Here is a 25,305-nt window from a genome sequence, read left to right as displayed (position 1 = left end):
AATAAATAAAACGATTAATAGAAAAACGACACATAGATAGATCCTGCATGAATAAATTATGCAGAACTGTTCGTCATCGTTGTGCGCCATTCTCCTCGGTTACCCTGACAACGAGACGCACACAACATGGCATCCACTGTACATTTAGAGATCGTCGGTCTTTTAAATAAACATAATTTTCAAATAGCCAAAAGCATTGCCGAGGTAAATTTTTTAATAGGCTGATCGCTACGTATTTAGCAATTTAACATGTTAACTGTTAAAAAGCCATAACGTCTCTTACAGGGACTGAAAAATAAATTCTCGGAGTCATTTGATGATCCAACAATTCGCCCGTTGCTGGAATGTGACTGGCATGACTATTTATCGAATAAAAAGAGGGTAAGACACTTATTAATAATATCCCACTCGCTTTTTTTTCTTTTTTTTCAATATCTGCGTTTTAGTAATAAATCTCTCACGCACGTTGATCTTGTCAAGGAGCTGAAAGGGGAGGTCTGGCAGTACAATGGCTGTCTAATGTCGTTCGCCAACGGTCAGTTGCTCGGAGATGAGAGGAAACTGTCCAGCTGGGCAGAGAAAGAGTGGAAGTTTTCTTTCCATCGACCACAGGCGCTTTATAAAGCACTTGCTGAGGAGTATTACACCAGCAACCTGCGTAGCACAGGGGTAAATGTTAATCCAGTGAATGAATTAACTAATATCATATGTAATTAGACTACCACCATCTATGATTTCACATAATAGGTACAAAGTATGTTTTTTTTTCTTTCCCACAGCATATTTTTGTTTATATGGATATTGAAAGCGGCGGAGAGGCATTTGGCAGACTGTTGTTTGAGGTAAATAGATGTTATGCCTCTTGATAATGTAAGATGATTTAGAATTTGATTGCTTGAGTTGTGGAAATGTGTTTCCACTTGATTCTTCTCCACTCTCAAAAAGTGTTTTAAATGTAACCTGTCAGCTGTTCTCAGACCTGTGTCCAAAGACGTGTAGGAATTTTAAGGCCTTGTGCACTGGAGAGGCAGGTTTGTCCAAGAGTAACCTTGAGTTGAGCTATAAGGGCTCAGTTTTCCACAGAGTTGTTCCAAATGGCTGGCTGCAGGGTGGAGGTAAGATGATAATCATAACTGTATCGAAAAATATATGAAACAAAACTTGTGATTGTATGTAATTCATTAATATATGATTTATATGATTCTGATTACAGATATTTCACCTGAAAGGAAAGGCACTGGTGGGGAGTCTATCTATGGCCCAACATTTGAGGGTACAGAGTTTGTGCTACATAAATGTGTTGTTACTTGGCACGTACTTTGGTCGTTAAAGTCAGTTGAAATTAAAATTGAGTCTTTTTCCCCCCATCGCGACATGAAAAAGGAAAAAATGTAGAATGGTACCTAATTAACTTGATCATTGTCAGAAGATTGCGAGGGCATAAAAAAAATAATGATTAAGGATAAATCTTAGTAATATTTCATTAAAATAAGAGCTGTCAATTATGAGTTTGTGGTGACTTTAAAGTGTGTGAAATAGAAATTGTTTCATACAAATAAAAAGCACAAGGTGGTTTTCTCTTCTAGATGAGAATTTTGTTGTATCCCACATCAAGCGTGGCATTCTGGGAATGGCTAATCAAGGTGCTCATAGCAACGGCTCTCAGTTCTACATCACACTACAGCCAGCCTTCTGGATGGACCACAAATATGTGGCTTTTGGGTAATGACTCACAATATACACCAGAAAGCCCAAGTTATGAGAGCTTGTCTTGATATTTGGCTTTGCATTATGAATGCAGACACTATCCAAAAGGTAAATGCCTAATTAAGATCTTTGCTTTACCATTCTTACAAACTTGAAAATCTCCATCACAGCTTTTTCTTTCTCTTCCAGAAAACTTGTTGAGGGCACAGAGGTTCTGAAGAGACTAGAGGCAGTGCCCACCTACAACGAGAGACCCAAACAGGACTGCAAAATATCTGCATGTGGAGTATTTGAGCCCTGAGTAATCCCATACCGACTATAGATCAAGACAGCAATGCAAGAAGCATTTTAATAACCATTTTTATTATATGTAGAAATATTTTTGTGCTTTTCTATGTAAAGTGAAAAAATAAAGCCAAAAAAACCCTCAATTTATACACTTTACCAGTACTGTTTATTTCTGTGGCGCCCATGGCAAATGGATTTCAGCATCCTGTTATACTGCCTTGTCAGATTTGGTTACCCTGCTATAACTGTTTATAAAAGAACCAAAATGCTTTCCAGAGCATGAAATAAATGAGTTTAGTCATTATCAGAAAGGATTAAAGCAGTGAAAAAGAGAAGGGAAAACGATCTTGGTAACTTATGCTGCCTTGTTGGATTTGGTGACCATGGTGTATGCAACTAAATGCTTTCCAAAATAAAGAATAGAGAACTTTATAAGTCACCTGAGTGAATCTGAAGAACAATAAATTTTTTCTGTGTGAAACAAAGGTGTGTAACATTTCTGTGACCTGTATGCTTTGAAACAGGAGATTGGACATCACCAATGAATCTGGAGAACATTAAATCCATTCAAATACAGTAGGTTAGTTAACATGGATCAAAACTTTCATCAAAGTGGTCCAAAAACTTAAAACCAAAGTGCATTTTTGTCTTAGGGCAACTTTGATAAACTTTTTTGGTCCACTTCAAATGGTGACTACTGTAGATTTCGGTAGCTTTTTATGCTGCCTTCAACTCAATAATGAATTCCACTCATTCAACTGTGGGGGGCTCCCAAAGGGCAAAAATACACAAAACTTAAGTTAATTGAATTTGAACATTAATGCAGTGTTCCCTTTGTTAAACCGAATGATTTTTCTACATTGTAACTGGGCACTTTTACTATGTTCAAGTAAGATGATAAAATAATTTAATCTCAAAATAATATTTAATCTCCATTAATGTATTTATTTTATACGTGTGTCGTTTTTTTATTTTTTATTTTTATTATAACTAAAATAAATATTTCAATTAACACCGCTTTAACAACCTTTTGCATTTTCTCTCATACTGATTGTGTTTGAGTAAGTAACGGCTCAGCTGACGGTGTCTGTCTCCTCGAGCATGTGTTTAATGAGGACAGAGCCGAGCAGACCTTACCAAGACACTCGCCATGACTACGCCGTTTTCTCCTCCGCTTTACATGCAGCGATACCAGTTTGTTATCGACTATGTGAAAACTTACCGACCGAAGAAGGTGAATAAACGTATAAAAGCCATTTTAAAGTTAAGTCGGGATGTCCTTTGACGCTACGCTTGAACTAGCGTGCTAATCAAAAATATTTTTTACATCTGTCCACAGGTCATCGATTTCGGATGCGCAGAATGTTGCTTACTAAAAAAGCTTAAGTTTCACCGCAACGGTATACAGTTACTCGTTGGAGTTGATATCAACAGCGTCGTCCTCCTGAAGAGAATGTATGTTTGGTATCTTGGCTGCAAACCTTCCATTGTTGTGTAGGATTAGATGGCATTAAAATGACAGTGCTATCCCATACAGGCCAATGGTTTATGCTACACAAAGGGCCAAAATCATTCATCTTGTGTGATTTATTTTTTGTCAGGCACACATTGGCTCCACTTATAAGTGATTATCTACAGCCAAGTGATGGGCCTTTGACCATTGAGTTGTATCAAGGCTCTGTCACAGAAAGGGAGCCCTGCACCAGAGGATTTGATCTTGTGACGTGTGTCGAGTTGTAAGTGTGCCATGTCTTTGCAAATAAACTTAAAGTTACCTTCAAATTGTATGTTCAGCTTGAGTTTATGCAAACCTCTCTACCATTTAAGAATCGAACACCTGGAGCTTGTGGAGGTGGCAAGCTTTTCTGAGGTGGTGTTTGGCTACATGTCACCAGGTGCCGTGATCGTAAGCACACCAAACGCAGAGTTCAACCCACTGCTGCCGGGCCTGAGAGGCTTCAGGAACTATGACCACAAGTTCGAATGGACCAGAGCGGAGTTTCAAACTTGGCAAGTAAATGTTCAATATCTAGTGAAAACGCATTCTGGTGGTGATTTAGAATCGGATTTAAAAACTTTTTCCACTCTCTTTCCCTAACAGGGCTCACAGTGTGTGTAGAGACTATGGCTACTCCGTGCATTTCACGGGAGTTGGAGAAGCTGTTGGCCACTGGAGAGAAGTGGGATTCTGTACCCAGATTGCCGTGTTCCAGAGGAATTTCCATGATTCCATGAGCAATGCTGAGCGCTTGGAACCCTCAGTCTACAGACTGGTAAGACTAGCTTTTTCTTATTGGAAATTCAATATATTTTTTTAAAGTAGTCATATTGTACTTTTAAATACTTATCACTTGTACTAAAACAGTCACACTTTAGTTTAGTTTTGCTGAAATGTGCAGCAAAAGCTTTTAATAAAAATGCCATTTCGGCATAAAGTTAGCATGAATCGATCCATGCAATTTTTAATTTAAAATAACTTGATTTCCTGGTGGAATGACAGACTTCTCTCTGGTGACCCAAGTATAGGTCTCTGCAGGAAAGTAATGGGAGTTACCAGATCAGGGTGTTTTTAGACCATGATACCTGATTGGCTGACGTCATAGTGATGTTAGGTTTATGGGTGGGCACACCAATCAACAACCGATACATTGAACAAATAATTTTTGTTCAATCCGTTTTGCTCAGATGAACCCTACAATATACAGTACAAGCAAAGGCCATTTGGTAGTTACAGTAAATTTGTTGCAACTGAAACATGCATTTGTTGGAATGATATGCAGAGCTGTGGGTGCTACACACAGCCATGAACGGCACTATTGGAAAAAAAAAAGAAGAAAAAATGTCACGTGGGAACTTGGTTGTTGATTGAGGTCAAAATACAAAACATGCACCGACAAATTTTTGGTAGTAAGATAAATAACATTGCATTTTCTAAAATATGGCGAACTCTTCTTTTAATGCTGACTTGACAGGATAAAGCTAAAACAAAGTTATTTTTGTCCTAAAACTGGTGATATTTGCACTTGTCTCTTATCTTTCTTTGCTGTTCCTTTTTTAGATGTACAAAGTAGTGTATCCGAGCCTAAGTGATAACAACATCTACCAGAGAACTTTAGTTAATGAAGTCTTGTATGAGGCACAACACCTGAGACAGGAATGGCTGAGCAGAATGGACTCCAGCAATAATGCACACTTCTGTGCTCCTCCATTAATGCACTTATTCCAGCATGGGGCTGAAGGAGGTACACGTGACTGGCAGCCTGTCTACCAGCAAGGTGGCACAATTTGTGTTCCTTTGGCATGTGTGTGGTCCAGTCCCAGAGTGAGAGCGCTTTGTGGGAGCGTGCAGCGTCTCCGGGAGGAACTGCTGGAGGATGAGCGAGTGAGGATGAGCGCTGATGGAACGGTGCTAAACCTGCCTGCTGCTGAGGAGGAGGAAGAGGAGAAGGAGGTGGAGGAAGAGGAAGATGTGAAAGCAGTATCAGTTGTAGCAAACAGTGTGGAGGAGGACTGGGATAGGGAGCTTGGGTGTTGTGGAAATATATAACAGATCCAGAAAGCTTTGTAACCAGAATAAAAGAAAGAAAGCTGCACTTAAGATGTTTTTCCTTTTTGACTGTAAGTGTAGAATCATCAGTATGACAGATTTCAATTAAATGGCCAAATCTGTGATTGATGGAGAAGAAAATCATTAAACATGCCATTAATAAAAATGCAAATATGTGACTCCACCTTTGAAATGCGGTTTTATTTAACAGTGCATGGTACATACCTTACCAGCATCATAACAGAACACATGGCATTGGAAGCCACTATTGGTCAAAAGTTAGAACACAACATTGCAAGACGGTCAAAAACGGCAATGTCACTTTTAAACGTCAGACACAGTACAATTACAAGGACCAAAAACTTCACAGAAGAGATAAAGCCACCATGTTTTTACAACATGTAAAGTACCAGGACCTACTTACAGGTTATGTAAGAGTAATTAGGAAACATGGAGGGAAAAAGTGAATCTTCACACAATTTCACCATCACTAAAGCTCTAATACATAAAAATAGACTTTCATTTTGGCAGTAGATCAATTAAAAAAAAACTAAAAATCAAGTTTAAAAGTAACTCACTCATAATACTGAATGTCTGATGAAAAGTAATGAAGCTAAAATATCGCAGAATCCTCTTAAGTATACTGGTATTTGCAAACATTCACTACGGAACCCTTAAAGGGACATGATGATGAAGGACAATATGTGATGTGAGAAAAAAGTATAGATCAACGTTTTTGTATTTTCTTGCAAATGTTCCCTTTCAGAAACACTGATGAAATGTTTGAAGAAATTTAGTTTTTCCCAAAAAAAATATTAGCATTCTCTCAAGACATTTAAAATTTTCTCGCAAAATTTTTGCGTTACTTCAAGAGACCTGTTTGCATGCAAAATCTGTGTTCACTCGCAAACTTTTCATTTCTAGCGTTTCTTCATTGAACGCAAAGGTTTTGCAATTGAACAAAGTTTCTGTAGGCAATCCAAAACATTTTCTAGAGAACCTAAAAGCACTGATATATAATTTTTCCTCCCATCTCATATTTATACATATCACCGCGGGTCTTTAGGGGCAACGTACATTCGCAGTGTGGTGCTTTGATATTTGTGCAGTAATTGCAAAAGATAAAATAATAAACCTGAGACATGTGGCCAAGTTGAATCCAAGCTTCCCGTCTGTTTTTTTTTTTCTTAGTGTTTGGATATCGACAGACCTGGATCAATCTGATGGAAATTGCAAAGACTACACAGAATGCTTCGGACACATTGAGCAGGTGTGACACCCATGCATTTCTACACTAAAGACAGTTATGAGATAATCAAGTGCTACAAGTAGACTGTATACACACTCGCTCAACTGGGAATCCTCACACACACTTATATCACAGAGGCTAGCGAGTTTAGATCATAAAACAGTGAATGGCTTCTGAGAAGATAAGGGCAGAGTACGGTCACATACAACTAAAGAAGCACGAATATATGATTCTGATATGCATTAGAGCTGACCTTACAGACAGAGATACCAGAAAATAGTCATTAAAATACCTTCATTTTAGTGATACATCAAGTAACCACAAAAACATGGATAAAAGGTTTTTGTAGTGTCATATAGAGATAAGAATAGCTACACGCCGCTTAAGAGCCTTGTGCTAAATGTTTTAAGCATTGCTGAAATAGCTTCGTTCTGTGCTGCCATGTTACTAATTATAGCTTGAGAACAGCTTGGCTCATTCTGTCCTTGCATGAAAGCCAATACATTCACGAGATATCATTAATGATGCCAGAGATGTACTTATCAGATATTCAGCTGCTTGGATTTTAGGTAGCTAGCTTATATGTCTATATATATTGAACTGCAAAATCGCTTAAGTAGTCCCATTTAACATATAATGCAGCTGTAGGACTTTCATCTACATTTAAGTTCTCAAGCCGAAAGTTGTTTTGACGATGAATAAAGAGGAAATACACATTTTTGTGTAGGGTTTAACTCGATCAGCAGCTCAACCTGAAAGCTCCCTACAATGTTGTAGATACACAGAAAGTCCTTCAATTCAAAGTGCTATTCAAATGAAGATTTTTTTCAAGTCTGAAAATGGCTCCATCTGTCAAAATGTATCACGACTTCTCACACACACAAAGTGAGACGCCGCGGGCGTGTAAGGACGGTTTGATTTCCATTCTGACAGTAATGAGACGACCAAACAATTTGTAAAGGAGTCACCTTCATCTGCATTGAGAGTGTACACCTCATACGTATTGTAAAAGATGTATACAATCCATCAAATGTTACTGACAGACCCCTAAAATGGCTCACAAACATGTAAACATGAGTAAAAATAAAGAGAGATCTTACTAACTAAAACAACAATATGAAATATATATATTTTTTTAAAAGATCAGCAAGGAAAATAGAGAAAAAAAGCTCTTTGATTTTCAACACAGGAGTAAAGGAGACAAACTTTACCTCACAGTGAAACACAGACACCTATAATGGCAGCCGGTCGCCGTGATTTTGCCAAGTAGGACCCTCCATTTTCCCGGATCAATATCTTTTGTTGATCCTGGATCAACATTACTTTAAAAAAAAAATATATACCTAAACCTATACCTACCCATAATATATTCATCATCAAAATCATAGGAAAATGATAACTGATTAACAAGAGTGTAGAAGCACTGAACCCCGATCTTAAGCCTAAAACTTAACTTTCCTGAAAAGTTATCCCTTTATTCTGATTGGAATGTTGTTCCAGGATTAAAACGGAAGTTGATCCAGGAACACTGGGAGCATCATACAGAGGAGCTGTCAGTTCTTTATGTAGCCAGCAGAGGACACCATTCCATCGAAAAGGATGAAACGGGTTTGTGACAAACACTCCCAATGTGAGAGGAGCAAACATGTCTGAATCTCTTCGTCCCTTTCTCCTCCCACGAAACAGACTTTGGTTTTTGACACTTCTCCTTCTGGCATCTCCCAACTCTAGCGTTTGATCACCACCTGTTCATATGCACCAGCTCCAACCCTGAAAAGATAAGAAATCAGCATTTACATACAACCAGGTCAATGCACTGATTTACATTTTAATAGAGCATGGGGGAAGACCGCTGTTTATTTTGCTGTTATTTAAAGAGACAGTAACCCAAATGTTCAAATAGTCATTATTTTCTCATGGTCATGTCATTCCAAACCTGTTTGTCTGACTTATATAACATGCAATAAGAGATGCTCTATATTTTATGTCTTTATCATACAGGCTTTTGAAACACAAATACATTTATGGTGCCTTCTGGTAATATTCTAAAGCTCAACAGACTCAGTCCCCCATTCACTTTCATTACATGGAAAAGAGCAGCTTGGAAGTTCTACTAATCATCTCCTTTTGTGTGCCAATAAAGTCATATGGGGTTTAGTGAGTAAATGATGACAGCATTTTCATTTTTGGCTGAAATGTTCCTCACCTGGCAGGAAGGTGATGGCTACCAAATGCTGTGCTCCCACCAGGACCCACAAACAAACGCAGACCTTCCTCTGAAACACACACACACACACACACACACACACACAAACACACACACACTGAAATGGATATCGCCTCCATTCTGCATGCACAAAGTCACAACTCTTCTCCGGGGATACAAAAACCAAATTGGTCCATTTTTAATGAGAACCTGTGGTCAGCTTATCTAAAAATAATATAAAAACTAACAGGACACACAGAGACGTGCACCTACTGAGAAGCAGCAGCTCCCTGTAAACATTGCTACCAATTAAACAACCTGTTTCTAGCTCTAAGTTTTTATTTTTGTTTGCTTTCGATCTAACCTCCAAGTCTGCACTGATGCCGATTCGTCACAAGCAAGTTACTGGCCCAAAATGCAATTTTACAGCAGCAGAAATTCAGTGTTTGTAATCAGGATGAAAGCTCTTGGTGCAGTTCTCATTACTATGGTAACAGTGATTTCTCTGATTGGTGGATTTAAAGTTTTGCCTGCTTTATAATTTTTCACTGAGAATCTGGGCATTTAACACAAGTTTATAAAAAAAATTGTTTAAAATCACTGTGATAAGAGCTGCTTAACCTTCATAGATTGTTGATCATCAAACGGAATATTATAGAGCTATTTTCACTACCTTGTTTGGGAAATGTTAGGGGTTGCTAAGATTTCATATTTTTGAAATATTATCATTAAAAATAACTGTTTTCTGGGAATGAGTTTGGTTTATTCCTTTGGTGTCAAAGCTGTCTTCAGTGTCATATGATCCTTCAGAAATCATTTCAATATGCAGATTTAGTGCTCAAGAAATGTCTTCCTACTGTCAATGTTGGAAACAGTTGTGCTACTTAATATATTAGTGGAAACCATTATACATTTATTTTGAAATAATTTTTTGATTAATTGAAATAAAGCAGATTTTATTTGAAACTTTATCAATGCTACTCATATACTCTGATGGAAATGCACCTTAAGTGAAGTTTGATAAATAAACATGAAGAAGCCATTATTACCTTCAGCGCTGGAGTCTAGCAGACTGTGGGTGAAGTCCTGGCTTTGAAGAATCTTCTCTACCACGTCATCGGCATCCACCCGTGTGGCATCCACCCTCTTCAGCTGAGACTCCATTGAGTCTTGTTTCACTGGGTACCTTGGTGTATGTATGAGAAAATCAATCTGATAAGTCTACAATCATTTAATATCCTGAATCTAAAGCTTGATGAATGTCTGACCTGCTGGCAGCTCTGTCAGGGGTTGATGGGTGTTCAGGCACAGCAGCGCAGCCCCCCGGGGCTGCAGGGGGCACTGTAGTTTGGTCACTCTCCTCACTGGGCTCAGGGATGCTGGCAATGCCGGTGGAAGCGCTGCCGATCGAAGTGTTCCTCCTGTGGGAGAACTCCGACAGACTGGAGGAACGTGAGTGACTTGTACTATAGCCTGAGAAACAACAAAACATTGTTTTTAATTATTATTAGTAATAAATATTTTTTTTTTATGAAGTACAAGAAAAAAAATAAAAGTCGATCTACCATGGTAATATACAGCATGCACTTTAAAAACCTTCACAGATCAACCAATGAAATGAAGGGACATTTAACATCCCTCACTCATACTTGATATTCAGGTTTCTAGAGCTTTAGAAAGTGATAATGCTAGTATGGGCTGCTACTAAAGGGCATATCCTCCCACACATGTATACGCACACAACAACTCCAGTTTCTAGTCAGAGACAGATAGGTGATGAACACTTCTGTTTGCTCTGTGGGACTTTACACTTTGAGATGATCTATTCTAAGGCAAAAGGTCAAAGTGAGCAATGTGTAACCCAATTTTAGAGAATAGCTAAATGAAATAAGGACTGAGTGCTGTCTCCTCTCTGGAAGTACTCGAGGAAATAGTGCTATCAAATTAGATCTGGGACATTTTATCCAGCTATTTTGTGATGCCACAGAATCTTTCTAAAAGCCTTATTTTGGATTATTTAATAAAGCAAATAGCACTTTTCCTTAAAAGGGAAAAAAATAGGGCCTGGAAAACGGTCAAAGGAGGTGCCTAAATTGTTGATCGTCAAACTAAGATGTCAAGCTAAATATTATATAAACTATTTTATTCATTTTATATGATGTGTTTTACATCACTATAGTTATAAGGTTTGGGGTCAGTTAGATCTGAAAAATACAAATTATTACTTACATTCAACAAGGACACACTAAATTGATTTTTACATAAATGACATCAATGACATTTAAATAAAAACTTCTTTTAAACTGAAAAATATATTCATCAGATAAACCTATTACAGTTTCCGTAAAATATAAAGCAGCACAATTTCAACACTGATAATGATAATATCAGAATAAATAAAGACTGGAGTTATGGCTGCTGATAATTCATCTGTCATAACAGGAATAAATGACACTTTCAAATATATTAAAATAGAAAATTTATTTTAAATTGTAATAATATTTAAAAAAACATTAGAAAAATAAAATGATAGATAAATCTTTAAATGATAGTGTACATTAAAATTAAAATTTTACAATATTTACATTTACAATATTTACAATTTACAATATTTTTAGGTCAATGAACCCACAATGGAGGATACTAAACCAAAAATCTAATATTTCTCAAAACAAAAAACATGGGATTTGTGTCCCTAATGCTTTAATCAAAGTAATGGGACACCAAACTGTACCCTATATGTGTAACTGTAATATAATACGAGCTAATGGATTTGCACACATATTCTCTTTCTCTCTCATATGTGCCCACATGCATCTTCCCTCCATCACACAGAACAGAGACACATGACATGCAGCCTACATGCAAAATGACAAATTCCATTAATCATCTTGTAAATCCACTGCATCATGCTGATTGACAGTCTGAAAATGTTACAGCCAGGGTTACAGACAATACAAATCAGGCACGCATTCAAGTCCAGCAAGACAGCAGAATCCCGCTGACTCACGATTAAGTGATCAGAGAGAAAACAGTGGAAGGGGAAAGCCTACCTGATACTTTGGACTGCTGGCTAGCATAACTGGACGTTCGAGAGTGTCCGAACAGCCCGAGCTCATCGGGCAGAGAGCCACACTTCCCTGATGTCTCTGTGGACATAAGGGATTCAGTTCAGTCTTAATTAAACCGGTTTAATCACTGTATGGGATTCAACGCCAATCCAACCTGTTCTTCTCCTATTTCCAATCTTATAATACAATATACTGTATATCTAATGTAGCCATGCTTCCATCCATTAGAGTATTCGGGCATTTCATATAATTTAACTATTTCAATTAGGACTGCTGATTAGAAAATGAGTTGAACATTTTTTAAGTCCAATATAATTGGAGTGGTTAAGGTCAACCAGACACAGACAAATAAGGCATATATAATTGGCAAGTGTAGCTCAGTAGCTTACTTCACAATAAATGTTTTATTGAATACAAATACAAATATATATTTAATTTTTGTTGCAACCTTAACCTTCAGTCCTCACAAAAAGAGAAATGTAACAACATTTTACATTTTCAACAAGGTGTTGAATTGGTAACAAAAGCTTTTAGATGACTGTAACCCTTAAAACTTGCTTGACAAGCAGTTTTATTTCCTGTGTTGGCATATTTCCTGTTAAAACAGGACATTATGGCATGACATTTTTATATTAGCCTTCCATTTACATCACACCTTTGAATCATGATTTGCTACTTGCTAATTCTTAGTTTACAGCAGTTGGTGCATTAGAAGGATGGACTTTCTCATTCTTGTAAGTATTTTCTTGGCTAGAAGTTTTGCATTTATAAGATTCATTGTTTTGTTATAAATCTTTTTTTTTTTTCATTACTCATTTTGGTCCTACGTGAAAAAATAATTTTGTAAATGTTATGTATGCTAGATTCAGTGTTGTTATCTTTTTCCTCAAACTAAGACTTTTAAAAATTGTTCTCAATAATTGAAAAAAGAAAAAATTAAATGAGTTCAAGTTTAAGTACAAGAATTATTATTAACTATTTTAAAAATGACAAAATCATGTCACAAAATAACTCAATCTTAAACTAAACTGACCATTCTAAATCAAAACAACAATAAATACAACAATAGTAAATAAATAATACTAAAATAACACTGGCTTGCATATGCATGGCCTTTAATCTAACAAAAGAAAACCGCCAAAACACAAATTTTAAAGTTGAAAAGCGATTAAAAATACTTACATCACTAACAGACTTCTCAGATGCTAAAAGACTAGTTCGTTATGATACTAGTTAATTAGTTTGCTCCATTCTCTGTTGAAATCCCATACTGAATCATATTTAACTCGTATAACTTTTCTAACATATTCTTCTGAACAAATGGCGATACTGATTAATTCATCAACCGCCTCTAACACAAAGCCACTTTTGGCATCTTGTCTTTAATCTCATTAATATTTCAGATTAAAAGGCCTAATATGAATATTAATTCGGCTTCAATATTGTTCAATTATCACAAATAAAAATCACTACAGAAGCGGCACAGAGACTAGTAAGCTCATCATATTTTATGAATTGGACGCCTGCTCTACATCATAAGCAGTTAGTCATACTGAATGAATATGAAAGCAAAGTCAAGAGCTGCATATGACTAAATTATACATTAAAGACTCATGCTTTTGCCAGCCTCTGGACAGAAAAGGCACACAGCATGTATGAGAGCAAAGAAAGGATAAAAGAGAGAGTGGGGGAAGAGAGAGCACTCTTTCAAGCTCCCGTTAGTTCAGCAGCATCAAATCCAACATACAGTCCTGTTCTTTGCTACAAGACTGGATGCAGAATTAATGAGAAGCTACTCAAAGGGTTTGATTTGGGCAGATTAGAGCACCCAACATAAAAATAAAAGAAATGCAAACACATTTAAGCACACATAAAGGACAAATGTAAAAAAAGTAAGTCTGCGTATGGAGCTGCATGTTCACCACAAACACTGACCAATGTGAGGTTTACCTGAGAGACTCAGAAAAGGTTTCTGGGTGTCTCCTCCTTTCCTGTCTTCCAGCAGGCTCTCTGCATCACCCTGAATGCCTATTACCATTGCGGTGGATGGAGGCCTAATACATGGAGAACACGCAATCAAGAATACAGTTTAAGTGGATTCGAATGAACAGACTGAAAAATGCTGAATCAAAGAACTAAACCATCTGAATCCACCCAAAAGCAGCCCCCAGAATCCCCGGACTCCGCACTCTCCCCACGCTCCATCCCACACGAATGTTTCAGCAGGTTTTTGCCTTCATGCACACTGTGTACATGTGTGGGTGGACAGTGTTGGTTTCCAGTATGCAAATCTGTGTTCAAAGATCTGATTTCCCCAGAGCGCACATTCACACTCTTTTTTTCACATACACGGACCGTTTCTGAGAAAATACTATAATAGCAACTTCAAATGTTTAACAGGAAAAGGTGGGTCATAAATCTAAATTTAAAAATGCAGCTATGGTGGTGTAGAGATGATAAAAGGGCCTTATTACAACCCAGCTTCAATTCTTTCTCACCTCAGTAGCATCTCCCATCAAATTGTAACACATGCTAAAGCATTTAAAAGTAACACTTACGTTTTGAAACAGGGGTCCCCAGACATCAGCTGTGTGCTGATAATCACCTACAGGCAAAAACAAATGACAAAAAGAGAGAAACTAGATGTGTATTACATAACATTTTATTTTTATTTATTTTTATTTCCCAGAATGTGATCATGCAAAATTCACATGCATGCTTTGGATGGTTTTCAGGGTGTTGCAAGGCAGTTGCTAAAAAGTGATTATTAGAGTGATGAACAGAAGTTGCAATAGTCTTTTCTTCTCTATTGTGATATGTGTCTGAAAGAAACGCTTCTTGAACAAGAAAAAATGTTGGGGCGGATTTGATACATTAGAGAAGAGAAGTCTTGCATAATGGAGGGGAAGTTATTTTGGGGAAGTTAAGTTTATGAGGGAGCATAAGTAAAAAAATTATTGATGTGCACACACGAAAAAAAAGTAAAGAAAACCATGTATTACATAAAACTAAGAATTATAAATTTTGATTTCATGGGGATTTTAAGCATTAGTATGACTAACAGTTACCAAAAGCACCACTAATAATAGCCACAAGTTCAAAACTCAAAATAGAATAAAGAAATAGCTGAGAAGACTCTGAAAGGAAGTCTGAGCAGTTCTGTACCTTAAGGATGGAGTTGTCCTGTCTAGTGTTCTTGGTGTCATAACCCTCCAGCAGACACCTGCGTGTGGTGCTACCCGAACCGGCAAACTCCGCCAGGTTGAGATCCGCAAAACCCAGCTGTACAGAAGGCCAAAGCACACAATCAGGAAGAATTTTTTTTTTATATAATTGCAAAATAAAAGGTACTGATACTTTATATAATGAAAATAATAAAAATGATAATAAATAAGATTATTTATTAATGAGGTTAATGCTGTTATGCACAGAAGTGCACTACTCATACACAAACAGAATCGCATACAAACACAGTGTTCCAGGGCGATCTATTTTCAGCTGTTCCTTTGCTATCAATATTTTATCATCCTCTACAGAACTGTCTACTTGATGAATTACCAAAGACCTGTTTTTATTCTTGAAAGGAAAATTAAGTAAAAATATTTGTTGTAGCAACACTGAACACCGACACTGAATAAAAAATAAAACAAGGTAGTTGCGACTTTTTATCTCACAACGATGATTTTTTTTTTCTCCGATTTGCAAGCTCATATCTTGTGATTCTGACTTTATAACACGCAATTATGAGTTCTTAAGTCAAAATTGTGAGTTATATAGTCAGAATTGCGATTGCAATTCTGAGAAAAAAAGTCAGACTGGTGAGTTTATATCTCGCAATTATGACTTTAGAACTCACAATTTTGACTTTATAACTGGCATTATTCATTATGGCAGAATTTATGTCATGCAATTCTGTCTTTATAACTTGCAATTGTGAGTTTAAATCACACAGTTTTGGCTTTATAACATGCAATTGCGAGTTATAAAGAGAAAAAAAAATCTAAATTGCAAGTTTATATCCCTAAATTCTTAGAAAAAAAGTCAGAATTGTGAGATAAAAAGTTGCAATTACCTTGTCTTATTTTTTGTTTAGTGACGGCACCAGGTTTCCATAGATTTCAGCTTAATTTTTATATTTTTGTAATTCATTTAAATAGCCCTGCAGAATAAGTAGTATTTTAATCTTTATAAATATTCCACATAGTCTCTCAATTAATATTGTGTTATAAAAACCACATGTATAATAGTTACTAAAGAATTAGTACATGCTTTTTAAAATAGTTTTAGATGATTTCGAGAACGTCACACATATGGTACAATATGTTTAATTCAAAAATGAAGAACATATTACCTTTGCATAAGTCTTTCCACCTTTCAGTTCCTGTTACATAAAAACAATAAAATTATTCTCCGTATTTTAACTGCAAACTGTTTATTCTAAACCAAAAAGTGTGCATGAGTGTGACTGTACCTTTCTGACAGAAACTCGACACACACAGGGGTCAAGGACTCCTGTTCCAGCGTTAGCGCTCATTTTACAGGGGAAGGAGAATCTTTTTCTCCAGCGTACACAGTTTGCCTGGACCGTCTCACTGTGAAATGCAAACATACAATGAGTTGTTAATATAAGGCGTTCACGTAAAGAACACAAACTTGGTTAAACCTTTAAAACAAACATCCACTCATCCAAAACAGCGTGAACCCTTTCTCACCCCATCTGATCTGCATTTGCAAAATCCAACAAGGGTGGACAGTGCATTGCTCCTCAGGGAGATTTTGAAATGATTTCACAACAGAACGAATCACACAATCCAGCCTCATAGCGAGTTTTTATATTCACTTCAAGTCGACTGCATTAAAAGAGTCACATTCTGTGATTAATTAGAGCCTGGAGTCAGAAGGCCATACTGACAACAAGAAGTTTAATTAATTTCCCATCTGAAAATGGACCTCCCTGTGCAGGTGTTCTGCTTCCTAATTAGACAGATGTTTGCAGACAGGGCAGACGAGCTAGCGCAGAGAGCTTTTGAAGAGATAGAAGTCTAGAAGATCCAATTCAGAGAAAGTGTGAAGCTATTATACACATCTGAGACAGTGAACACAACACTTCAAGCATGTACATTTCAGAATAAAGTATTTTGTCCCTGTTATAGTCAAAAGACATGGCTTATTTATTTTGGTACATGTAGACCTCCACAGATTATGCTTTCCAATTATGAAGAATTTCATTTGCATTTAATTTATCATTTATATTTATTTAAGGAAACATTCATCCACAGTCCTTACATAAACACAGAGTTTCTCCTTGTATTCTGTCATCTCCTAATGGTCCACAACGTTGTCTTTGGGAAACACAGCCAAAACAACACGTAATCGGGACCTCCCATCCAGCTGGGGAGATTCCCTGTGCTTCGTGCCGAGTGAATCACTGGGTGAAAAAACTGTCTCTAATGCAAGAACCAGAATGAACCACAGCTGGATGAATCCTTCAAATCTGATTCTGTCGCCATAGTAGCAAAGGCCAATAGCCTCTTTCACACAGTAATACCAGTAAAGTTCCGTAAAATTACCAGAACGACTTTACAGGTAAATTCAAAAATGCGCTGTTCACACAGTCAACGACATTCCGTCTTTTTTCCAGAAAAGCACCATTCACACATCCATTCCAAAATACCGGTAAATTCTGTGACGTAATTAATCTCTAAACAGCTGCGCTTGTATTTTTAAACACGGAGGGTAATACGTGTTCAGTATTTCTGTTTATGGTTTAATTTTTTTTTTTAAATTTATTATTCATGTAACTGCTTTTGTTACAGAGACATCGTAATAGATGACTGTTTTGAATAATTAGTATACTCCCCATTAAAAAAACACCCGATGCTGTCTGGAGCTGACCAATTTAGTGAAAATCGGATTGAAAGGATTAATAGCACAATGAAGTTGCGATTGTAAATTGCAGTCTGTAAGACGCACTTTGCAGAAAAGGTGCATTCACAAATGTAGCCTGATCCAAATTCATATCAAATAGTCTATCAGCGCAGATAAACATGTTGTGCGTATAAATTGAGTTCAAAATATGTCCCAAAGCACCGGAAAAATTACCATGAATGTGACAGAGGGAAATAGTAAAAATATATTTGAATTATTTACTAATAGACTAGTGTTTTCTGAGTCTGTGCCCCAAGGATGAAGTTGCCTGACTCCTCATTAGATGCGCCTCCTAAACGGATTATGATTGTATTTAGATTTTTTGTTGTTTGTTTTTATTATTTCGTTAAGTAGTAATTAAAAGCTTTCTATAGATATATTTATCATGTCTGTGAGGCATGTATTCGCTGTGTTTCGGTATTTTGTAAGCTCTCCTGTTCAAGATGAGACGGCAGAAAGCATGTTTGTTTTCTTTATTTTATATTTCTTTATTTTATATTTCTTTGTTATATCATGATCGCGCTGGCACCTATGTCCCAAAAAAGCGTGCTTTATCTTGCGTTCTCCGCACAAAATATACATATAGCGCGCATCTGGGTTCAACGTTAAAACATCGTTATGCTTGAACTGTTTTATATCTGTAGATTTTATTTTAGACAATTCGTGATGATTTGAGAAGGCTAAACATAGGCTATGTACTCTCTCTCTGTGCTGGCCGCTTTAAAAAAAAAACTTAGCCTATATGCCTGTTTAACGATCAAAAACTGCTCCAAACAGTAGTATGAGCTGTTTTGGGAGAATTGGAAAAAAAGACGTGCTGAACATCCTCAAGTGAGTTGCGGGGCAAACCGAAAGTTGAAGCCGAATGTCAAGCACTCTTCTTCACTGCTCCGACTTCTCGTTTGTGCCCTATCTGTTTTTCCCTATGTAAAAACTAAAATTAAAATTAAGTTGTAAAATTAAGTTGTAAAACTTAAAGTTATTGTTTTTATTATTTATTGTGTTCGGCATGGTGGGCAGCGTGTGATTTCATGCCGTGCCGCGGGTTGAGATCCACGTAGAGCTAGGCCTACAAGATTTGTGGAGTAGCAGAACCCCCAAATAGACGGACAAAAGTCATAATGGGAACAAGAAATACTCCCAATACTACTTCGTTTGTGATGGTCGTTTATTTTTTAGATATTAAGACACAATGTTTTCAGTTTATTGATGACCTGACTTTGTCGGCGACAGTTAACAGTTATTTTATCATATGTTACTGCATCACTAACAGTTTCTCTCAGATGACGACAAATTAGGCTACTTCATCCTACCGGATAATAGGAAGCGCCTTAATTTCACTGTCGCTTCAGTTGGATGGATGACATTTATTTTATTTTCTTAAACATTGGGTGAATGCTTGATGATTGGAAGACGTCTTACGTCACCGCGTTCTGAACTCTTACGTGCTCCTACCGGTAATTTTCATTCTGCGTTCACACACAGCAGAATTCCGAATTTACTGGTAATGTTACAACTTCTCATACCGTTAAATTTCCTGAACGAATTTACCGGTATTTTTTAAAAGATCCTGTTCACACATGAACTCTTTATGGAAATTTACCAGTAATTTTCCGGAAACGTCTGTATGTGTGAAAGGGCTTATTGACTTCTCTAAACAATGCTAGCATATTTCCCCTACCAACCACTAAACATGTAGGTTTCTAAGGAAATAAACAGCTTGAGAGTTTCTTTCAAGCTAACAACACAATGACACAAACAAAAACTTGTTCAGCTGAATTGCAAAGGTCGTAACGGTCAAAATATCACAATATTGGGAAATTAGAACCTGCTGTGTTAATAGAGATCTCAGAGGAATTGAAGTGTTTCAGACTGGTATAAAGCACTACAAAACTTACTTCCTGACTCACTGTAAACAACCTGCATTTCAATTACACAACACAACACAACAACACTCACCACAAACAAAGATTAAAATCAATGTGAAATTCATGCTACCGTAATGAGAATTATTTCAGAGTAAACAGATAACACAAATTGTAGGGTCGAACTTGACATTAATATATTGAATGATATGCTTAATCACAATAGTATTTTAACTACTGATAATATCACATTTTAGGATCTGCAACAGTAGCCAAAAAAATAAGTCAAAACAGCTGTTTGGCTGCTGGTTAACACTATAACCAATGTGTTGTCTGCCGAAAAGGAAAGTCATTTCAAGGCAGATCAAGTTATTAATCAAATCAAGATCAAATCATATTACACTATGATGTCATGTTGATTTTAACTGTAATTTCTCCTTAGTGCTCCATTATCAGTCTAAAGTCCTGCTTTGCTGCTTCTCACCAACACATAAGTGGCACTGCAAATGATAATAAAAGGAGGGCAAGATAATGCCAGGTAATATGACTCCTTTACTGACATATATGATTATAGACAAATTACTGACAGTGAGACTATAAACGAACAGCTGCAGACTCATAATTCAGACAAACAAGACCAGAGCTCCGATCGATACAGGAGACATCCATCTGCGTAATAACTGCACCCACCGCAGGTCAAATTCAGACTTTAGCTTTTTTAGCTATCTCATAATGAACAATGTTTAGCCTCTGACTCTCAGATCTAATAAACTCCATTGTTTTACTGGAACCATTCGGCATCACAATGAATGCCTCATTAATACCTTTCCTAGAAAGCACTAATGATGCGAAGATACAAAGGACATAATGAATTCAGCAGCATTAGATACTAATGGTATGCATTACTAGCACAAATGAAAACAATCTACCATATTTGCACTCATTATCTTCCTGGAACAATGGCAAAGTACTATTTTTTCATTGGTCCATCAGACAATTAGTGCAGCATGCATGTGCATCACTGCTCTCGCTGTTCAACCAATGCTTATCCCAAAATGTGCAACAGGCTTAATATTGTATTAAAGAACCATCATGACGAGTCACTGGTCTGATTTCTGTATTTGGAAGATATGCTGTTGCCATGGCAAAGTCAGCTGAGCGAAAGAGAGCAGGAGTGCTTTGGTTCAGTGTGCTCTTTCCTTAGGTTCCCCCACAGGATGTCTGCAATGAAACAGGAGTTCTTCAAAAGGATCGCCACAGGCAGATGGAGGCAAACTCAAGTCTGGAGGGAGAATGAACTCACGAACCTTAGACACTCCCTGCAAACTGCATAACGGAAAAGAGAAGCACTCATGCAAACCCAAGCTTCATCTTCTGAGCTGCTGTGGTTTTGGTCTAGAACTCTCTTTCAGTTTGGATGAATAAGCTACTTGCTTATGCATTGTCAGGGAGTTGCTTGAAGGGAATTTGTCATGGTGAAGTTTGACAGCCCACTTTCACTGCCTGACATATTAATATTTAACTGCCTTTGTATTGCGGAGCTCTAAAAAAAGAGTGAATGACAAACATTGCAGCAAGACACGGACAAAGAGTTTGTGATGTCTCTACTGAGAAGAAAGAGACATTTAATAGGCCTCGGGTAATCTGTCAATGATTTATTATTGGATATTCCACATCTTGATCATTGCACATTTAAGTTTACTAAATATATGCAATATACTTTTATATAAATATTAAACTAATATAAACTAATATACAAATATTCAAGTTACAATATCTAGTCACAAACCCAACTAATCAACAATAAAATTTGTCTTCAGTTTCATAATTGAATTTTATTACTATTAATGACTTGTTGCAGCCATTTTTTTCCTCTCGGCTGAGTGCTAATGTATAATGTTCAATGCATTGGGACCTTTTAAAAATCCAGTCTGTTTTGGACTGAGATACTAAAATGGAAATAGAAACATGAGTGGGATAATAGTCTTGAAGCTCAAACAGCATGATGCTATCAATGCCAAGCTCAAGTGTATGAATCTCAGGGAATGCATGAACTGATAAATACCCTGAATGCTATGTAACTCGCTTTGGATAAAAGCATCTGCCAAATGCCCATATAAATGTAGAATAACTTTGGAAGGTCCAGCAACTGTCACATTTGCACCTCGCATTGTGTCATAAATTACAGTAATAGTCTGTAATACTGCACAATCCTCTTCAATGCTCTACGTTTAAAGGGTTAGTTCACCCAAAAATGAAAATTAGCCTGTTTTTTACTCACCCTAGGTGAAAATTATTTTATTCTTTCAGATGAATCCAATCGAAGTTATATTAAAATAGTCCTGGCACTTCAAAGCTCTATCATTGTAGTGAGTGGGTGTTTCTGTTCAACAATCCAAAACGTGTTAAATAAAGCGCACGCAGCTGTAATAAAATGTGCCTCATATGGCTCCAGGGCATAAATTAAGGCCTCCCTTATCGAATCCATGCGTTTTTGTAAGAAAAACATCCATATTTCAAACATAATATATACTTTTTCTCACTTCTGCTGACTGTCGTTTGTGGAAACGTTCTGGCGGATGACATAGGATGTATGTGTTTCACAAAATATTAGTCTCACTAATTTGTTTAAAGAGGTAAAGTTTCCTTACTTTAGTAATGAAAAACCAGTCTCCTCTTGGCTTATATCGAAATCCTCCAACATTTTTCTTTACAAATGCTAATTTTGTGCTTCTTATTCGTGACCAGCGTTTCGTTTTTATCTCTCTCCGTGTTCGTCACTAATCACGCAACGCCAACGTCCCACGTCATCCACCAGAACTGCTTCCACGTATGACAGATAGCAGAAGTAATAAAAAAAAGTGTTTATTACGTTTGAAAGAATTATAAAAAATGCATGGATTCGATACAGGTGGCCTTTATTCATGCCCTGAAGCCATGAGAGGCACGTTTTATTACAGATGTGTGCGCTTTATTTAACGAGTTTTGGACTGTTGAACAGAAACACCTACCCACTACAATGATAGAGCTTAGAAATGCCAGGACAATTTTTTTATATAACTCTGATTGGATTCATCTGAAAGAAGTAAGTCATATTCACCTAGGATTGCTTGAGGGTGAGTAAAACACAGGCTAATTTTAATTTTTGGTTGAACTAACCCCTGTAATCAACCCCCTCAGACATGATGCATTAACATTCTGCATGCAGGTCAACCTGTGTCTTAGAACAGCACATTTACACATCAAACACATCTACAGTTATAATGTGTGGCCTTAAGTGACTCAGCATAAGAACTGCTATGAAATGAATTGCAAAAAGCACACAGGATATGCTTAATATACTGTAGTTATTGATAAAAGACGAACATTGAAAACAGTAAGGAAACCAAGATCAAATATTAGCCCACTTTTGTTGATTCTTCTAACGAAAAAAATATTTTTGCCAGTCATTTAAAGTGACTTTAGTTCGGGTTTTAGTGTTACATTTTAACATTTCATGACATGTCACATAAAATGTCGCTGACAACCTTGACTGAAATAATGGACAGTTATACATCTTAAATATGACCGTAAAGACTAATAATATTTAATGTATTATTAACAGTAATATTTATAAGTAATATTTAACAGACCCTTTCATCCCACAGCTCTATATACGCACACTATGACATATATTGTTTTGATTATGCTTTATTATAACGCAATAAAGAATGAAAACAGCCCAGTATCACCCATAGACATCATAATAAACCAGTTCCATCCCTCCACATCTCACAGCCTCCTTACCGCGACGACTCCTCCGAGAATCCACCGTCGAGCAGCCGGACTTTACAGAACAGAACTCCGTTGACGAACGGAACCGACGACAGCTCGTCCAGCTCAAAATCAACTCTGAACTTAAACTTTTTTTTCTTCATCATCTTGGCGTCGATTCCCAGCAGTCCTGTTACCGCTCGAAAATGCTTTTGGTCATATGGTGTAGAGGAGCATTACTTTTACTTGCTCATCTCTGGTGAACCTCTGTTGTTAGAGCCGATAGCCGTTAGCCACTGATGGAATCCCCTTTGCTTATTATAGAAAGCTAGGCTAACGGTGATAAAACAGTCTTAACGGATTTTTCTGTCATGAGCTACATCGTTACAATCACAAACGGTACTGAAAATGGATTTGCTCGTCTGTGGATATGCAGTCTGTGGGTGATAGTCTGTCCCGCTCCGCGGATGCTTGTGTAGTGCTGCTGTATTGTGTGTTGTCGTGTAGTAGTGGAAACACAGGCGACGCTTCTTAAAGGGCCAGTCCACTCATAAAGCTGAAGTGAAGAGGGGGACAAAGGACAGCTCATAGTACATAATACATGTAATAAATGAGTCAATGATTGTATATATTCTTGATATTACACAAAAAGATAAATCATTAGAATGTTCCCGTGTATAATATGATAACATTGTAACTTAAAGGTAAAGTACTCATTTTGACGTTACACTGGGTTGCGTGAGAACCTGTTTTTATACAGTCTATGGTGAGAGACAGCTGGTTGATAAATTGTTTTCAGTGTGACTTTCAGATGCATTTACATAAATATTTTTAATAATTTCTTATCCAGAATTGTCAAATTCATAATTGTATAATAATGTTAAATACTATTAGTATTATAAATATACAAATGTGCACTTCTATGGGACAAATTATGCTTTAATATAGAAAATAATAATAATTTAAATAATTTAATTAAATAAATTAAAGAAAATGTTGTTGTAAAAATAACATTATAACTGCTATTATTGTTCTTGTGTTTATTTCTTTTTTTATTTGTATAATTTCCAAACTTTCATATTGGAGCTTTTTGTTGTAACAGTTTGGTTAATTTGGTTTATGTGATCAGTTTTCTTTTTCTGTTCAAGTGACATGGTGTTACTTGTTCAGTTACTTGTTTTAGTGGCATATCAGTCACACTATACTTAGTTTACTACTACCACCAGTTCTGGAAGTAAAAAGAGTCAAGTTGATCACTAAGGACCCCAGAGAGTGTGTTGGTTCTATGTCACGGAACAACAACAGTAATATGGGGCAACACTGACCACTATTGGTTAATAATATTAGTGTAACACCTGACACTTGCAGACAGGAAAAAGAACGATCTTGTACTGCGTATTTGTATTCTTCTGTGTGTCTTAAAACACACTAGGTGGAGCTGTAACACTTCAATTTCTATGCATAATGTTCTGCTCTAGCTAGACTTTTAGGAACAGAAAAAAGTTAACCCTATGTACGCATTCAAGGCTAAAATGTTTGATTCACACTTCTTGCATAATATAGACCCGTTTACTAAAACGAATTCAAACTAATAACATTTGTGCGTTAATGGGTCATTTTTATGTCCAAATGCTAAATTCTCAGCGTGCATGACGTCACTGCACAGGTGCGCTCCAATGTAAATGTTTTTA

At 36.7% G+C, this 25,305-nt stretch overlaps 3 protein-coding genes across 5 annotated transcripts; 2 read left to right on the top strand and 1 right to left on the bottom strand.

Annotated features, from left to right (window-relative positions):
* The first annotated feature begins 122 nt into the window (after nt 1-122).
* Nucleotides 123-2,142, top strand: ppil6 (peptidylprolyl isomerase (cyclophilin)-like 6). Of its 2 annotated transcripts, none has more exons than XR_008160435.1 (8): nt 123-204; nt 286-381; nt 481-669; nt 780-842; nt 968-1,115; nt 1,214-1,273; nt 1,587-1,815; nt 1,897-2,142. XR_008160435.1 is itself a non-coding variant. In XM_052585531.1 (8 exons), exons 1-8 carry the CDS (start codon nt 127-129, stop codon nt 2,006-2,008), a joined length of 882 nt encoding a protein of 293 aa, XP_052441491.1. In that variant the 5' UTR covers nt 123-126; the 3' UTR covers nt 2,009-2,142. The 2 variants fall into 2 exon arrangements, 1 of the variants encoding a protein (XP_052441491.1); XM_052585531.1 differs by having other exon boundaries at nt 1,587-1,722.
* Nucleotides 2,143-3,052: 910 nt separating this feature from the next.
* Nucleotides 3,053-5,726, top strand: henmt1 (HEN methyltransferase 1). Its single transcript, XM_052586696.1, has 6 exons — nt 3,053-3,229; nt 3,335-3,450; nt 3,597-3,731; nt 3,823-4,005; nt 4,097-4,268; nt 5,054-5,726. The coding sequence occupies exons 1-6, from the start codon at nt 3,146-3,148 to the stop codon at nt 5,540-5,542; spliced, it is 1,179 nt and encodes a 392-aa protein (XP_052442656.1). The 5' UTR covers nt 3,053-3,145; the 3' UTR covers nt 5,543-5,726.
* On the bottom strand, nt 5,723-24,122 carry fam102bb (family with sequence similarity 102 member Bb). 2 transcript variants are annotated; one of them, XM_052586697.1, is made up of 11 exons: nt 23,648-24,121; nt 16,540-16,660; nt 16,420-16,449; nt 15,234-15,350; nt 14,627-14,673; nt 14,019-14,122; nt 12,051-12,146; nt 10,266-10,470; nt 10,047-10,183; nt 8,998-9,067; nt 5,723-8,561 (listed from the first exon to the last, which is right to left on the bottom strand). In XM_052586697.1, exons 1-11 carry the CDS (start codon nt 23,779-23,781, stop codon nt 8,519-8,521), a joined length of 1,104 nt encoding a protein of 367 aa, XP_052442657.1. In that variant the 5' UTR covers nt 23,782-24,121; the 3' UTR covers nt 5,723-8,518. The 2 variants fall into 2 exon arrangements, with proteins under 2 accessions (XP_052442657.1, XP_052442658.1); XM_052586698.1 differs by lacking the exon at nt 12,051-12,146 and having other exon boundaries at nt 23,648-24,122.
* Between the last annotated feature and the right edge of the window lie 1,183 nt (nt 24,123-25,305).

This window comes from Carassius gibelio, chromosome B20 (assembly GCF_023724105.1).
Source record: "Carassius gibelio isolate Cgi1373 ecotype wild population from Czech Republic chromosome B20, carGib1.2-hapl.c, whole genome shotgun sequence".
NCBI classification, from domain to species: domain Eukaryota; kingdom Metazoa; phylum Chordata; class Actinopteri; order Cypriniformes; family Cyprinidae; genus Carassius; species Carassius gibelio.
This window is presented reverse-complemented; position numbering and strand designations above follow the sequence as displayed.

Excerpts from the sequence above, each read along its gene's own strand:
- henmt1 (XM_052586696.1), top strand. The coding sequence starts at position 3,146 with ATGACTACGCCGTTTTCTCCTCCGCTTTACATGCAGCGATACCAGTTT. Across the intron at positions 3,732-3,822 it reads CTTGTGACGTGTGTCGAGTT|AATCGAACACCTGGAGCTTG; the intron begins GTAAGTGTGCCA and ends CTACCATTTAAG. Across the intron at positions 4,269-5,053 it reads AACCCTCAGTCTACAGACTG|ATGTACAAAGTAGTGTATCC; the intron begins GTAAGACTAGCT and ends TTCCTTTTTTAG.
- ppil6 (XM_052585531.1), top strand. The coding sequence starts at position 127 with ATGGCATCCACTGTACATTTAGAGATCGTCGGTCTTTTAAATAAACAT. Across the intron at positions 205-285 it reads TAGCCAAAAGCATTGCCGAG|GGACTGAAAAATAAATTCTC; the intron begins GTAAATTTTTTA and ends CGTCTCTTACAG. Across the intron at positions 670-779 it reads GCAACCTGCGTAGCACAGGG|CATATTTTTGTTTATATGGA; the intron begins GTAAATGTTAAT and ends TCTTTCCCACAG.
- fam102bb (XM_052586697.1), bottom strand. The coding sequence starts at position 23,781 with ATGATGAAGAAAAAAAAGTTTAAGTTCAGAGTTGATTTTGAGCTGGAC. Across the intron at positions 14,123-14,626 it reads GGGGACCCCTGTTTCAAAAC|GCCTCCATCCACCGCAATGG; the intron begins GTAAGTGTTACT and ends TCCATGTATTAG. Across the intron at positions 12,147-14,018 it reads ACCTTTTCTGAGTCTCTCAG|AGACATCAGGGAAGTGTGGC; the intron begins GTAAACCTCACA and ends TTATGTCCACAG.